This window comes from Diuraphis noxia, unplaced genomic scaffold (genome assembly GCF_037042655.1).
Source record: "Diuraphis noxia isolate RWA-SAM2 unplaced genomic scaffold, SU_Dnox_SAM2 contig0003, whole genome shotgun sequence".
In the NCBI taxonomy this organism is placed as follows: domain Eukaryota; kingdom Metazoa; phylum Arthropoda; class Insecta; order Hemiptera; family Aphididae; genus Diuraphis; species Diuraphis noxia.
The window spans coordinates 79,146,764-79,164,458 of NW_028301713.1; the positions used below are offsets into that span (position 1 = coordinate 79,146,764).

At 29.1% G+C, this 17,695-nt stretch overlaps 1 protein-coding gene across 7 annotated transcripts; it reads left to right on the top strand.

Annotated features, from left to right (window-relative positions):
- Window positions 1-13,949: 13,949 nt before the first annotated feature.
- On the top strand, window positions 13,950-17,453 carry Arl5 (ADP-ribosylation factor-like 5). 7 transcript variants are annotated; one of them, XM_015510651.2, is made up of 6 exons: window positions 13,952-14,435; window positions 14,496-14,911; window positions 15,112-15,190; window positions 15,279-15,487; window positions 16,912-17,147; window positions 17,230-17,453. In XM_015510651.2, exons 3-6 carry the CDS (start codon window positions 15,145-15,147, stop codon window positions 17,276-17,278), a joined length of 540 nt encoding a protein of 179 aa, XP_015366137.1. In that variant the 5' UTR covers window positions 13,952-14,435; window positions 14,496-14,911; window positions 15,112-15,144; the 3' UTR covers window positions 17,279-17,453. The 7 variants fall into 7 exon arrangements, with proteins under 7 accessions (XP_015366138.1, XP_089080138.1, XP_089080140.1 ...); XM_015510650.2 differs by having other exon boundaries at window positions 13,952-14,197; window positions 14,265-14,911; XM_015510652.2 differs by having other exon boundaries at window positions 13,950-14,959.
- Window positions 17,454-17,695: the final 242 nt, after the last annotated feature.

Genomic DNA, 17,695 nt, shown 5'->3' on the forward strand with positions numbered 1-17,695 from the left:
CCCCATAGTTGGATGCCATATAGCCAAATTGGTTTGAGGAGGGTTTTGTATAGAAGCAATTTTGTATTAAGGTTAATTTTTGATTGTTTCCCTATAAGTGGAAAGAGTGCTCTTCGTCTGGCATTTAGTATGAGCCGTTTTTGTTTAATATGTGTGGCCCAGGTAAGTCTTTTGTCTAGTGTCATACCCAAATATTTAACGTTGGAGGAAGAAGGAATGACTTTATTGTTTAAGTAAACTGTGGGGGTACTGTGCTTTGTTTGAGAGTGAAGGTAATGTGAGATGATTTTTCGTTATTTATTTTTATTTTCCATTTGGAATACCAGTCTGCTAGTAAGTTTAGATGATTTTGTAGGTGTTGTCTAGCAAGGTGTGGGTTTTTTTCTGAAATGTATATAACTTTGTCGTCAGCGAAGTCGGCTACCGAAGTATGAGAGGTGGTTGGTTGATCGGCTGTGTATATGTTGAATAGTATTGGGAAAGAGATGGCACCTTGGGGAACACCAGCTAGGATTGGGGCCAAGTTTGAAATTTCAGAACCAACTTTGGTGGCAAAAAATCTGTCCTCAAGATATGACTTAAAAAATAAGTAGTAGGATGGTGGTAGAATTTTTTTTAGTTTGTGTAGAAGACCAGGGTGCCAAACTTTATCAAATGCTTGGGCAACATCGAGTAGAATAGCTGAGCAGTATGATTTGTTTTCTAGGGAGTAGGCGATTGAGTCGGTTAGGCGGTGTATCTGATGGATAGTGGAATGTTTATTTTGAAATCTAAATTGTGTGTGGGGAATGATTTGGTTGTCATTAATGATCTTGGATATTCTTTTTAAAAACATTTTTTTCACATAGTTTCGCGAAAAATGGTAGTAAGCTTATTGGGCGATATGATGACGGATTTTCTGAAGGTTTTCCAGGTTTGGGAATTAAAATAATGAGTGATATTTTCCATTGAATAGGGAAGTACGAGAGCCTCAGGATAGAGTTTAAAGTATGGGTTAGGTGAATTAATGCAGTCTTTGGCAGTTGGCGAGCTACTTCAGCAGTGATGAGGTCTATTCCAGGTGTTTTTTTAAGTGGAAAGGTATTAATAAAGTGCAGGACCTCAGCTGGTGAAAAAGATTTGGGGGCAAGATAAAGTGGAAGCGCTGAAGTAAGAAAATTTTCAATTGTTTCTGTGAAGGTACTGTTGCCAATTGGTTGGTGGGGCTCGTAAAAAACTAACGTAAAAACACAGATAATGTTCTTAACATCAAGTTTCATAATAGGTGGATTCACTCTTATTTATAAACTAACGGAACTAAACGTGATCTGCTGAGCGTAATAATTTGCTATGTCGCGCACTTGGTAAGACGGAGACAACAAATTGTCGTGTAAAGTCCTCTTAATATTTATAAAGTGGTATAGATAGACAGGCGGTAACAAATAATATTGTAACGCACAGGGGCCATGATTCAATATATTATTTGATTTAAAATAGGTATTAGTTTATGTTGTACATCGTTACCCTTACAGCAACAACAACATCTGCAAATTTTCGATTTTTTTTTTATGTTATCAAAATATTTAGAATCTCTTTGCGTACATGTTTCATTGACCATATATCCCGTAAACAAACTGATAATCCCAAAAAATAGATTATAGCACAGTATCTGAATTTGATGCGTAATAACACGTATGTACAAGATTTACCGTAGTGTTTTGTGTTACAAGCATTTTTAAACTATCAAAATCAAACAGTTTTTTGGTCATCCTGTAAAATTGTACTTTTGGAGATGAGTGTTGTTGCTGTTAGGGTAACGACATGTAGAGATGCAGAAACCATAGTTTTAATATGCTCAAAGTGTTTATTGCATATTATATCTTATGTTTAACTTGTTTTGATACTTATTACTATTACTATTTTCTATAGTGGCTAGTGCTATAACATATAATATGGTGATTACTGATATAATATAAAGGCATTAGGCCATTCAACCGCGAAATAAACTTTTGTTAACATGTATAAAATTGTATATATAATATAAACATGTGTACATGGCATTTGCGATAATAAAATATATAATAATAAACATCAACCCAAAAATTACCCACTGTGTTCCCTCAGCATGTAGTCTCAATCAAAAATTCCTTTATCGCCTTTCATGATTCCATCTATGAAAATATAATGGTTCGTAAAATGTGTGATTGGTTATTTGGGTTGCAGTTGCACGGTGACAAAATGATTATTATAACTAAATTCATTATTTTTACACAGTAAGTTTGAATTTGAAGTTATAAAAAGTAATATTTTTTTGTTATCTGTTTATTTTTATTTTTTTATTTTGATAGTTTGGAAAATATTGGTAAATTCTTAGTGGTTAAAATCGATGATCTTAAATTAAATTAAATGTTTATTACATAATATCTTAATTCTTAGCATATTTTAACAAAATTAAGTATATATATTTTATTACTTTTGAATTTAAATGGAGCGACCAAAGTATATTGGTTTTACTATGATGTTTTTTTTTTCTGGCTGTACATAATCACTCATCACCAGGGCTAGGATTTGTATGTAACAGCATGTTTTTTTGAGACTTCTGATTGTTGATTTTGTCAGTAATGTCCACGAATCACCTCATGATGAGATAAATGGTGGTGTTTTTATTTTGCATGTTTTTGCATATTTTGAATAAAATGCATATTAATGCATATATTGAATAAAATTAATATTATTGCATATTTTCATTATAAGAATGCGAAAAATGCATGTTTTATAGTATATTTCGTAATTAATAATTATAATTTAATATTAATACTTCGTATTTAATTCTAGCTCAGCTGATTAAAGTATTAAACTATTGATTATTTTGTCAAACACAAATTTTATTTTTATAAATACAATCCTATGGTACAATAGGTATGCGATTAAAGATTGAATAGTTTTACGGAGAAAGATAAACACAATTAATAAAAGTATGTCGGTCAATATAAAATCTAAGATAGAAATTAAAATGCATACTTTTGCATGTTTTGGTAAATAAAATGCATATTTTACAATTTTTTATTGCATATACAAATCCTAGCCCTGCTCATCACCTTTTGGAGCATTAAAATTTGAAATGTTTTGATTTTCAACTTAAAGGATAGTTTCTTATATAAAATTGAATAAAATTTTAGCTTTAAAATTACTTTTAAAAATAATCAAGTAAAAAATTATAGTAAAACGGTAATTTTTACGCAAAACCAGTTTTTGTCATTCGCAGACCCTTGAAACGTTCATAAAATATTCATGCTGACATTTAGTGGATATTAATTTTCATATATTATATCGTCATTACCTATGGATACCATTACCACACCACTAGGTAACCTATTCACGCACTTTAGTTTTACGGTAATCGTTTATTGGCAAATAACAAACAAGTTATTTGACAATAATAATATTGAAAAATATTTTACTGTTATAACTATTATATGAATGCGATAATTTTGGCAAAAATTAATTCAATTTTCCTAGTTACTCATATCTACATAAATTACTAATAGTGTTCTATAGTAAAATATAGGTACTTAGTAAAGTGAAACTTCCATTAAACGAAGTTATACTGTACACAGGCTGTCGCCTGCCAGACCATCTTCGTTTAGAATTGTTTTTCATGATGTTTGGCATAAAAATTTAATTATAACTGAAATGTATTTGAAAATATTTTACTTTAACGTATCTACTTAGAAATTCTAAAAGTCAAATTATGAATCAATTCATAATTAAAAGAATAAATAAAGGCGAGCTCTGAGCATTCTAATTGAACCGCCCTATACATTATGATATTATATACATATTACCATTCCTTTTTATCAGTAACTCTTAACCACTTAAAAATCACGGAGCACTTATAATTTTATAAGATTATTGCGGATCATAGTTGTAAGATAAAGCAGTAGGGGTGAAGCGCAGAGCAAGTTAAATAATTTGGTTTAAAAAATGTAGTGATGATAAATGGTAATATTCTTGAAAACATTAGGAAATATATTGATGTTTAAATGTAAATTATTTCAATATAAATGATTATCTAATAATACATGTTCATATTATGTTATTATTTGATTGTTAATCGCATAACAATAATTTATTATAATGTAAAGCCGTAAAGGACGTAAACATTAAGACGTCTACAGTTTTCTAAAATATATATTAATTAAAATAAGTATATACTGCAATATTTGTACTGAATAGTGTTATTTCTTAAGGTTTATTTAAGATTTACAAAATTTTATCAACAGATGACAGATCTGCAATAGTTAATAATCCATAATTGTTGCCTTATTTAAATGCTAATTTAAATGCTATACCTATTGTCCCAACTATGCAGAGGTAAGATTACGAAATCGATAAACCTGCATAAATTATTTTTAAAACGTAAAATACTAAATATTAAGCCAATAAATTTCCATTTAATCCTGGTAAACCAAAGAGTGAAGATTGTCCGTAAAAAGATAATTTACCTACTAGTTATAGCAGTATAATTATTGAAACCTTAAGGTCAACTTGCCACGCTCTCCAATTTAAAATTATATACAAAACAGTTTACATAATATCAGTGAATATAAAACTATATATAATTGTATAGTACAAGTAAAGTCGATGAAAAAAAAAATTATCATTATTCTCAATACCTAAACGTTTTTATTTTTTCACTGCAGATTTTTACATTTTCAAAAAGAACACTTTCTTTTAGCTCATGCGATAAACCATAAGGAGCATCCAGCATAATATGTTCCACGCTCTACTGGTCTTAGAAACATCGCTCTATATCAATTGCTTGCAAGCTGCAGTAGTATACTCAAGCGATTGTCGGAATTTTTTTTAAATCGCCAATTTTTTTAGCTGTATGAATTCTGCAGTAGGTAGTTATTATACAGAAAAATACAAAAGATAATATTATGTTATTCAATTTCGCTCATCGAGACTTATAGCCAACCATATCAGATGTCTATTTATTAATATATTAATCATTAAAAGTGGGTCCATTTATAATAACAGATTTATGTCCTGTATTACTGTGGATTGAAGTAAACTGTTGATTTATCGCAATAATAGACAGACGAAAAACTGCAACCGCCTGAAAATGTACAAATTTTGAAGAAGATTTTCTTTTTTTTTGGTTCATAATAAAGCTAATAAAATATTTTATCCTCAAATATACCAACGATCAGTGGCGTAACCAGGATTATGAAATGAGAGGAAGAGTGTTAAGTATAAATTAAAGCTAATTTTTTTACAAGTTTCGTATATAAACTATAAATAATGTATTTCATACCTAGGAGAAAAAATATTCATGGAGGGGAGGAGGGGTAAACAACACTGTCTACCTACGACTCTACGATAATAATGTAAGTATACCTATCTATAATCTTCATAGTTGTTTTGTTTTACAGACACAACACGTTATATTTTATAATCTATTGCTAGCAGGTCATTATTATGTACCTATTTGTATTACATATACCTACCTACACCGTATGCTAAAAAGTAAAAATCTCCCTCCATTTTATTTTAAGTGACCACATTATAATATAGGTTCATAATAATAGAAAAGGTTATTTGAATGATTTATTACAAATTTTCAAAAACAAAAAAGTTAATAAATTGTACAGTATTATTTAAGGTATAAACCGTGCGCTTGTCCGTATTACTTGAATTATTAGTATATATTATATTAATACAACTATAACAGTATAATAATTATATGGTGTAATTATTCAATTAATATACAATGTATCAATGTATGGCATTTTTGTGTAACGAAATTGCTGAAAAATTTTTTAAAAAACATTATAATCAAATTATCGTCTTCGTAATAATTTTTATGACCATGTTTTAAGATAATATCTACTTATTGTAATATTCTCTTATATCGTGTTGCATAATGACATTTAGACTACAGCATGGCTTATATTACGATGCTTATATTTCAGTGGTAAATGGTAATCTACATTAGATTAGGTGTGACATGTTTAATGACGACGGATTGCATTGTGTACGATAATATTACATTTAATATGATAATTAAAATAACTATAGAAACGAAATAATTCGTTCTTCAAATAAAATATGTTTAGTCGGTTTAGTGTTTAAAATAATAATAATAATAGTATCATAATCTATCGTCGTTCGTACTTTGATGTGGCCTAAGAGCATCATCAGTGGCGCCGAACTCAATTTTTAAAGGTAGGGCAAAATACAAAAATTAATATCCACACCACCCAGAGACACCTAACTAAATCGCATATTCGCATTGGTTTTTGCAGATATCAGGAATATTTATATTTTATTCTCCTTATATGAATTATTTTTATACATTGCAATCATATCCTACTCCCATCCACAACCACCATGATCACCTACGACCCACCCAGCCACTTTCAAAGGTCGGGGGGTTGCCCCATCTGAATATAGGGTTCAGCGCCACTGAGCGTCACTATATAAGAGATAGGTCATATCAATCATAATAATGATAATTAATTAAGTATCAAAAAATATCGTAAGCTCGGTAGAAACGAGTAAAACACAATAATATGCAAACGGCAATAATATTTATTAAGTGTAATCTTATAATACTGTTTGATAAACTCATTTACGTATACATGTCTTGATTCGCGCAACGAGTTACACTCGTCAATCGAACGTGATAATATTATAAAAGCATGACCACTAAGATATTGTAATATTATTACCACACGAATTAAAATTATATCGTCTTTCATAAACTCATATCTTTAAAAAGTCGCCATTGTAAAACATTCAAGCAGATTAATTTAGCACAATTATATGCTTTCGGGGAAAACATACCTTTTTTCATTTTGGCGTAAATGGACAACGTCTGATATTTTAAATATCGTATACGAATATATAATATATAATCAGACAAAATTGATAATATATGACATAACTATATTTCATTTATAGAGGTTAAAAAATCTATATTATTACAATATTACAGCGTATTATAGTGTATTTAATATATGTAAATTTGTATTAAGTAGGTCATATAAGTCTTTTGTCATGTGTAGACTAATTGTAATTGAATATACCAATTAGATATATATGTGTCCAGACGATTTATGGATATTAGTTATTTATTGATCAATAAAATTATTTATTATATGATAAACGATTCCTAAAAAATTTCCGAATTAGTATTTAATTTTATAAGACATAATTACAACAAATTATTATACAATGTTATTGACAACTAATGGCTGCAGCAATCATTGTTTTTATATAATTATTATATATAGGTTGTTAATTCAGTGGCGTATTTAGGATCTTGTCAAGGGAGACATACGTTTACAAACATTTATTTTAAGAGCAGGGGTGGTTCAGTCTGGTTCAGTTAACATCGACATCACAATATTATAAATACATAAGTAACCAATAAGATCGAGACCAAGGGGGATCTACTTCCCATTTCCCTTTGTAAATACACCACTGCAGGTTGTTATTACGTTGACCTATAATTTAGTACTCCGTACATGGTATAGTATTATAGTAGGTATAAGTAAATAAGGTATAACTGGCCTACTAGGTAGATAGGTACTATGTATAATATATATTCTGTGGTGTTACACATATTGATATATCCTGAAGAGACGTGCAGTGGTATAGGTTCTATTTGAAGTTTGGTAAGCACCAAAAAGAAAAAAAAAAGAAAAACCATTACTAATTTAAAATACATTTTCAAAAACAAAAGCTTAAAATAAACCCCGTAATAAAAAATAGTCAAAACTTAAATAATATAAGTAGTATGATACCTAAAAATATCGAACGGTAATATTATATTATGTTTTATGTACGACATAAAACATAATATGTCCTATGTCCGTGCACAATAATAACATTTTTATCACGTATTTATACTTATATAGAAACGATCTGCATGAGAAAATCCATAGCTAGGTAACTTAAAAATCTATATGATTTAAAAAAAACTTGTAGTTACCTATTTATTTTTTTTTATATCTATATTTTTGTAGGTATTACATTCTAAAATATTTGAATATTTTCGATTTGTTTTTTAAAAACAATAATTTTCTTTTTCAACTGATTTTTTTATGAAATACAATTGTAGAATATTAATATATCATACCTATTGTTTATAATTACCTTCCATAATTTTATGGGCCTTCACACGAATTTGTTCAGTAAAGCAACCCATTATTTTTTGAAAGAATAAATAAAATAATAATTAATATTAATTATACCGTTAAGCGTTAACTCATTTTATAATTAAAATTATTTATTTTTAGAAATAAATCTTATTATTCTTTATTAGTAAAATATATTTTTGTTAATTATATATGATTTGCTATTAAATAATTTTTGTGTACACATTTCATAATATTGTTATATGTTACATACTTACATTTAATATAGGTACATCTATACTGATTAATTAATGATTATTGGTTACCTTTATCACCGCAGATATTTAAATCATTGTTTTATTAATTGGTATTTTCTATTTGGTAATTAATAGTTAATGATAAAAATATAAAATAATATAAATATGACCATACAATATTGAAATAAATTGTTTAACCGTGTAAATTTGTCATAAATGTTGTACTTGTGATATATTATGTACCTATATTTGATATTTCAGTACCTATATTTTTTGTTGGTATAAATTTATAGATAATAAACTTATAAGAAATTTTTTGTTATGCAATTTTGTAATTACTAAATTGCTGCTAAATTCATAAGTCGTTCAGTCGTAAACAATACACTACTATAATAATTATTATAGTACTTGTACTCGTACGTGTTTGCGCATTAAATGTTTTTATAAAAGATATATTTTGTATTATATGATAGCAATATATCACCTTGGTGTAATAGAAGCTCACTGCCCAGCTACAGTATATATAGTCATTCAATTATTTTATTTTTGTAATATAAAAGTTTGGCATTCAGAGAACCTTGTTTCGCATAATATTATATTCACATTTAATTTATTTTGAAACTCAATATAGGTACATGTTATATTATGTTAAAGTAAAAAATTGTTTTTTAAATTTAATATCACGAGGAAAGTTATACATTAAAACTATCTACCTCCATTTATATATAAACCATATAAAATACAGATTATTATTATCATTATCATGTTTGGGAAACATTCTAACGAGTACCTAATGAGTGTAAATGCCATATAATAATTATAAAGATTATTATATTAAGGTGGTAACACTTTATAAACTTTATAATAATACTTACTGTCAAAATTTACTGCCTTAATTGAAGACCTTTGGCCAACAACGAGACGTGTTCATTTTTTGACCAAAATCACTTTGTTACATCAGAAAGTAGAGATAAAAACTAAATCAATTGGTGCAACAGTGAGACATAGCCAACTGTTATTTACGGAAATTTAATACAATATGAACATGTCTTATTTTTGTTTTTCACCCAAAAACAAGATAATAATATATGTCTGGTTGTACAATATATTTATTTACGGTTTAACAATAAGATGTGTCCAATCCTAATTTATATTAAAAGTTAAGCATTATTAAAAGTGAATATATTATATGTGTCCTAAAACTAAAATCTGATGTTTTTTTTAAAAAATTCTAAATCTAAAAAAAAGACATATCTGCTTGTTGCCCAAGGTCTTCGATTGTAGTATTTTATATTCATGTACATTATCAGTAAAATATAAGCATTAAATGTGGTTATACATTTCCCACTTTTGATCCCCTCCCCTCCAAATAAAAAAAAAAAAACAAACAAACAACAAAAAGTACCATTTAGATCAAATTCATTACAAAACCCCCTCAACTATGAAGATTTAACCAAATTTTCTGCTCAAGGATATCACGCCATAATACTAGTATCATACACAAAGAATAAATAAAACCACATATTATTTTTGTAAAATCAATTTACCTAGATAAATACTAACACTCCTCATTCTACTTAGATTCTAAAATTATAAACTAAAAGCCATACAAGTATACCACGTTGCTGCATTGATTAAAAAAATAAAAACAAATAGCTGCTGACTAGGTGTAGATACTATAGCTGTACTAATCCATTAGTTAATACACATTTTGTATTATGTAACCTGCCCAACGACTACCACGATAATAATTATCATGTTTCGTCTGTTTCGTTCGCTGTGTTACCTATATCATAATATATATTGTGATGTCAAAACGTACACACTACACAGTGATGCACTTGCATAATAGTATACCAATACTAATAATGCTAGAAATACTTACATATTCTAATAATCACATAAGTATATAAATCGTCTATAAGTACACGGTTATAATTAGACTGGATTTTTAGGTTTAATAAATTCAATGATATTAATATTGTCTAAAACCCTATAAATATATTATTTTTTTTGTAAAAATAATCAAAGAATATCTAAATAATATGCTTGGATCCGAAAATTATACTTTTGTATTTTGTATTGTTAACCCTTTCTTGAAATTAATACATTGAGTCATTGATATTAATTTTCAGCTTTACACTGGTTTAAAGTGTATGCCATCAGTATAGTCTTCATTCATTATAGCCATTAATAACTAGTCACAAATATTATAAACTTATAACTGTATTAATAAATAATAATAGAAGTACCTAGGTATTCATAATAGTATGTCGTTGATTATAAAACAATAAGCTGATTTAAAACTAGGCACTATACAATTTATGGGCGTTTATATATACCTATATGGCTATATACATATAATATGTATAACTACATAGTATTCCATGCCTTCATCTGCGTGCAGTGTCGTAGGCCAAAAGGGTTTGGGTGTTTAACCCCCATTCCTTACTTTTTCCCTATACTTATATTATATATTAATTTTTATTACTACATAGGTAGGTATTATATGTAGTCATTTAGGTTTTATTTATATGTACCTATAAGATATAATGTTCTTACATACTATATAAATCAATATAAGTACAAAAAATACGAACAGTGAAGAAGGTTATAACTTATATTATACATAAAGGATAGATAGGTACTGTAGTAGTGGGCATTTTACCCAATTACTAGTTATCTGTACTATCAGTTGGCATTTAGATTCTAGGTACCTGCGAACCATTATTGGTACACATTTGGTAATATTTGTAGTTTTTATTATTTATCCATATAATTTTGTATTAAATTAAAAAAAAAAAAAAAATTTTTGATAACTGAATGCATAATCTATCCCTTAGTCTTCACCTAATTGTATGCGACTACGTCTACAACAAATGAAACTCTAAAATTAAAATAAGAATCACAGATAACTTTTGAAATTTTCTCCAAGTTTAAGCATTAGTAATGATTCATCCTGTTGGATAATTTATAAACTGATAAAAAGAAGAAAAATTGATGACGTTCCGAAGTGACCATCATAATTCATAGTCTATACAAAATTGGTTCTGTTTATTAAATTATATTAATTTTAAATTGTAATAAGAATGAATAAAATTACAATATGAAGGTTGGAAATTGGCATCATCGGAATTCTTACCTATGTAGTTTTTCGCGGGAATTAGAATTTAGACCGAGCACACACCATTACTATAATAATTGATAAATACGTATTATACGAGTATATCATATTTTATATTAAAATATATTACAGGCAGTACATCACTTTCACAGTTTTTCACTTTCTCGCAGCTCTAAGAAACCGGAACCGTGTGATTTTAGATATTGTGGCACTGTGATATTAATGGAACAAAGACAGTGTGCATTCGCCATTCGGTGGTTGTATATATACATATCATAATGTAATGCAATTTGTATCATCTTCAACGGACGATAAAAGACAAATGAACCGAATTCGTCAGTCGTGTATTATCCCCCCCCCCCCACATTAGTTTATTACTTATTATAGAGAAATACTGAAGTCATGTATAATAATATCGTCATCGCTAGCTCGTTGCTACAACATTGGAAAATAACATTACTGTTCCACTAAAAGTAGTAGAAAACAAATTAATAAACTACAATAAAATATTTTGTATAGAATTATATATACATATTATATACAATAGTAAAAAAAAAAATTTCCATGACAGAAAAATAATGAAAATATTTATTAAATGAGATAGGACGTTAAAAAAGTATTCCGAATACTATATTCCAAATACTCTTAAAAGTATTCAAAATAACTTGTCATTATACAGATATAATAAATCTATCTGATGTAACTACTACACAACTTCTAAATTTTGGATACAAATGAAATCAGTGTTCAACGTAGTCACTGAACGAAGTAGAAAAACAAAAAATATATGCATGTGACGGACATGCGGTATACGCAGATTATTTTCGCAGGTTATACAGTAGTACCTATAATTTTGACGAGGATAACTTATTCTTTCTCGATTTTTTGGTTTAAAAATTATCTAAAAAAATTTGTAATTGATACTTAGTGGAATGTATTGATTTTATAGTGATGTGAGATTATTGGTGTTTGATGAATTTTTTTAGTAGAAAAAATGTTCCAATCACCAACTTATTCGAGAGAAGTATTTCTGGTACCTAGAAAATTGTATTTAATTTGGAACTTTGATGGTAAAAAGTAAACATTTTTTAAATACCTAATCTAGAAACAAAAATATCGTATTAATATAATAATCATTAATCGCTTGGTAACCGTTGTTATACTCAAAAGTTAATTAGAATACATATTAGTCATATTACATTCAGAATAATTTTTTGTTGAATTTAATTTTAATCTGTTTATCAAAATGACCTACTTAATTATACAGCCATACAGGTTCACTCGACATCTATCTATATACCTACTGTATAGTAGAGTGGTAACATATTTTTGCTATACATTTTACCTTCAATTAAAAATTATGATTATTTTTTGTAAATAAATCAAAAATTTAAAGTATGTAGGATTTTTCGCGGGGTATGTGGAATATTAGCTTAGAATACTAATTAAAATAGGTACACAATAGGTATTATTATGTAACACAAAACCGTGATAAATCCTAATGTGTATAATATACGAATCATTAACGTACACAAATACGTCAGACACACTGATATTTTTAATGGGATCAGTTACATTAACAAGTTAGATAAGTTTTAACCCATACATACCGTTATCAAGAAAAAAAAATACCTACCAAGGGAGGACCCAATACCCACTGTTACCATTTGTGGATACCTACCTACTGACTACTGAACTACTGAGTAGGTATTAATGAAAAAAAATATTTAACACCTATCTACCTATTTAATGTTATCATCGTGGCGTGCGCACGGTACTTAATATGTTTTGTTATGATTAAAACAACCTGATAAGCGCAAACATGCAATGCATGATATAGCTATTGACCTATTGTCTAGCCTAAGGTGACTAGGTTGTGAGTTTGTGACTAAAAAAATATTTTATTTTGCATCCAACCATAGATGACAGATATCATATTACCAATAACAACCAAAATAATAAACCACAGTATAAAGAATAATATTTTTTATTATTAAATTAAATTATATTATTATTATTATTTATACTGTGAATATACTATGCTTATGCGGCTACGTAATTATTAACCCTTGTTCGCTGGTACGAAAATAATAAAATAAAGAGTAATATTTAAAGTAATAATTATATAATATTATGTTCCTATTAGGAAGTAGGAACCTAAGAAATATAGTCATTAATGGTAATTATTAATTAATTAGGTATACCTATTATACCCATTTAATTTTATAATATATATTTTTATCATGTTAGATCTGATATTCTGATCTGTGCATCCTAGAGTGTATCAACAATCAACATTGGCATGATTGCGCCAGCACGATTCTCGCATTATCAGTCATAGTAAATTAAGATAGATAAGAATTAGGTGGTCATTTATTTATACTGTTATCTATCTAGATGTGGAAGACGAGCTACCGAGCTGGCTGGTAGAAGGAGGCCGTAACGATAACGCACGTAGCCGAACAAAGAATTATAATTTAATAGTTATTCTGTACTATGCTCCCATTAATCGCCCCACCAACACAACTTTCACTTCCAAGTTCCAACCACCAGCGATCAACCTCGCACAGTGGAATGGAGTACAGGCAGCTGCTACAACTGAATCCGTGTGGCGGCGTGCAAAAGTTATCAATTTAGTCTTCGCGATCCATCTTTAGTGGTTACACTGGTATAAACCGCGTATGCGTGTGGTGTGTTGTTATTGTTGTTGTTATTAATGCCTATTATTAATTATTATTAACAATTAACTATTAACAGGTCGTAGCGTCAAATAATAATAATTGTTGCAATATTGTGTTTTCGCTACTCTCGTGTGAAAGTGTGTAGACGTTACCGCGATCCCGTCCGGCGCCAGTCCTGCTGTATGCCCCTGCCGTCCAGTCGTCTGTTGTAGTGCGCCCTCTTCAGTAGTTCAGTCTCAGTCAGTCGGTCAGTCGGTCGTTCGGGCGGTCGTTTTCTCAATTCTCATTATTATTATTAACGTCATAGATGTGGTCGCGCACTGCACCACCTGCAGCCCAAACGACGGCCGTGAAAATTAGTGCGGCGGAGGCACCGACGACGGCAAAAGCAACAGCAGCGGCAGCTATGACCTCCGTACATTGGAGGTGCCGTAAGTGCGTCGCGACCAGCTGAAATCCGACATCCGCTGCGGTACGATTTTTTACGCGACCGCCGTGCGTGTCCGTATTCCGCGAACGAGTACACGACGTCGGATAAAAAGGATATATAAGTCTATTAAAATCAGTTGCAGCGGTGTCTCGCTCACAGCAGTGCAGTGATATCGTAGTGTTCAGTACATCGACGTTCGCGTGTTTTCGTTGTGCACCCGAACGTCGAAGCGTAAGAGGCGACATAAAACGCATCTTCTGTGGTCTGCGGCTGGATATCGGCGAGTGTATAGGGTAGGTACCCAACATCAATGCATCATCTGCAGTACAGCGTAGGAACAGGTTCGAAATCGAGTCGTACTCTGACTACCTCTGTACTCTGTCCATTGTAGTGCAACAGTTGCTTAATGTAGTGTACACCTCAATCGGCGGCCTACGTTGTCGATGCATGTCTGATTTTTACTAATTTTTTATTTGTGACGTTTTGTTCACAGCACCCCTTTCAATTCGAACTGCCCTCAGCCATCATGGGCCTCCTGTTTTCAAAAATTTGGAGTTACTTCGGCACCGAAGGTAAATGTTTTTAAATTCTGTCATCACATGATAATTTATTCATTTGTATTCTTAGCGTTTACAATTTATTGTTTTTTTATTGTTATAGAGCACAAAATCGTTATCATTGGCCTGGACAATGCGGGCAAGACTACCATATTGTATCAGTTCCTAATGAACGAAGTTGTACATACTTCACCGACTATTGGCTCAAACGTTGAAGAAGTGGTATGGAACAACATTCATTTCATAATGTGGGATCTTGGTGGGCAGCAGTCCCTCAGAGCCGCTTGGTCAACCTACTATTGTAACACTGAGGTATGCATTAATCCATAAACATAGCTTTCAATTTTGAGATAGTTATTAGTATCTAAATACTTGTCATAAGTTAGCAGGTGCTTATTGTATTGTTAAATTTATATTGTAATTACAATACTATTATCAGATTTTCAATAAAGTAAAGTAATTTTGTTTAGACAGGTGTTATAAAGAGTATTCATTAATAATAGTTTGTTAAAAAAAAATGTTAAGTGTTCAGAACAGCAAGATTATAAAAGAGTAGTTTTAGATATTTCAATTTTATGTTTTAAACTAAAAATATAGTTTTATAGGAATGAAAAATAAAATCGTTTGGTTTTTTAAGAATTTTTAATCTAATTAAAAAAATTATTTGTGGGTAATTCAAATTTGGTAAAATAACATTTGTATAATTTTAATAGTTTTTCAAGCTATGCGTGTTATACGTACATTCTAAATTTTATATTTATAGCAAAAAAATATTGTTTTATATGTTTAAAAATGAATTTTTATTTCCTATTTATCTTCAATAATATATTAATTTTTGTTTTTACATAGGTAAGGTTAAATACATAACATTTTTCATTTCTACTCAAATACAATTTATATATTTTCCAATGAACTAAAACATTTATAATTATTGATTAAACCATAGTCAGATCAACTAAGATATATATATATATATATATAACTGTATTAAGTATGGGAAAATTTGATGTTCACTATTTGGATGCAACCAGTAGAAGTTTGGTTGCTGGGCGGAATATATTGTGTAATATATATATATATATATATATCAACTTAATGCAACATCACATTATCCTAGTAGTGGTTGCCATTTATTCTCTATGCATGGTTGATTTCAGTATTATTTAATAATTGTGATAACTAATTATTTAATAAATGTTTGATTAATTACTGATTAATACTTGGCCATATAATATGCTTTATAAATAATTAATTAGGGATCGAGAGTTATTAAATGAATGTTAAGAAGCTGAGCATTTGACCTTCATTTATTTCATGTTCAATTCAGGAAGTGTTGAAAAAAACTTGTATTCCTTACCAACTAATATTTTACTTTTAAATAGTAGGTAGTTCTGCATTAATGCTTTCATATTAAGTAGTATAATAATTATATTTAGGCTAATGGCTCTTGTTGTCAAAGCCTCAACCCCCAATAAAAAAAAAATTATATTTTAACTTATAGTATTATTTGTAATAAAAGATAAAATTAAAGCAATTTATATTATTGAGTATGTTTTGTGGTGTATGATAAATTAATTTCACTACTTACCTACATGATTTGTTTGTAAAAAATATTCAGATGAAATACTTGTACATTTATCAACTCTATTGAAATTTTGTCTGTTACATATGCCATAATAAACAGTATTAGACGAGGTATTAGATTTGTAATAATGTTGCTCGTATGTGTGTTTCAGTTTGTGATAGTGGTCATTGACTCTACAGATCGAAGCCGTCTGGATTTGAGTCGTGAAGAACTTTATAAGGTATTAAACAATGAAGAACTATCTTCAGCTGCAGTTCTTGTTTATGCTAACAAACAAGACATGAAAGGTGCATTAACTGCTGCAGAGATCAGTAAACATTTAAACCTGACTTCCATTAAGAAACAACAGTGGCATATTCAAGCTTGTTGTGCATTGACTGGTGAAGGGTAGGTTGATAATACATACATGATATACATTGATAATTGTAATGTGATTTTGAAAACATTTTTGATATTATTTATTTTGCAGATTGTATCAAGGTCTGGAGTGGATATGCAGTCAATTGAAGAACAAATAAACGCTTTTGTTGTTATTATTTTTTTATATGATAATTAAAAAAATTCCTTTTGTAGATAATCAAATGTGTATAAAATATATTAAACAAAGTGAGTATAAATAATTGTAATTTATTAAAAATAAAATGTAAATAAGATTCTTAAGTTAAAATAATTAATGACTATTCTGAATAATAATTAATTTGTTTTTTTTATTGACATGTATGTGTCTTATGGCTGGGGTCATTCTGCTTTTTGTGTGACGCTAAGAGTGTTACCATCACATTGTCGTGTTGAAGTGAGAAGCGTAAGATATTGTATTTTTTTGACCGATTTCACTTTATAGTTGTTATAACACCCAAAGAATAACAAAGAAAATAATGTTATACATTTATCAGTTTCAAGATAATGTTCTTAGGTTGCTTCTAGCAAACATTGAT

Coding starts and splice junctions, on each gene's coding strand:
- Arl5 (XM_089224012.1), top strand. Junction 15,191..15,278: donor GAGTTACTTCGGCACCGAAG/GTAAATGTTTTT, acceptor TTATTGTTATAG/AGCACAAAATCGTTATCATT. Junction 17,148..17,229: donor TGTGCATTGACTGGTGAAGG/GTAGGTTGATAA, acceptor TTTATTTTGCAG/ATTGTATCAAGGTCTGGAGT.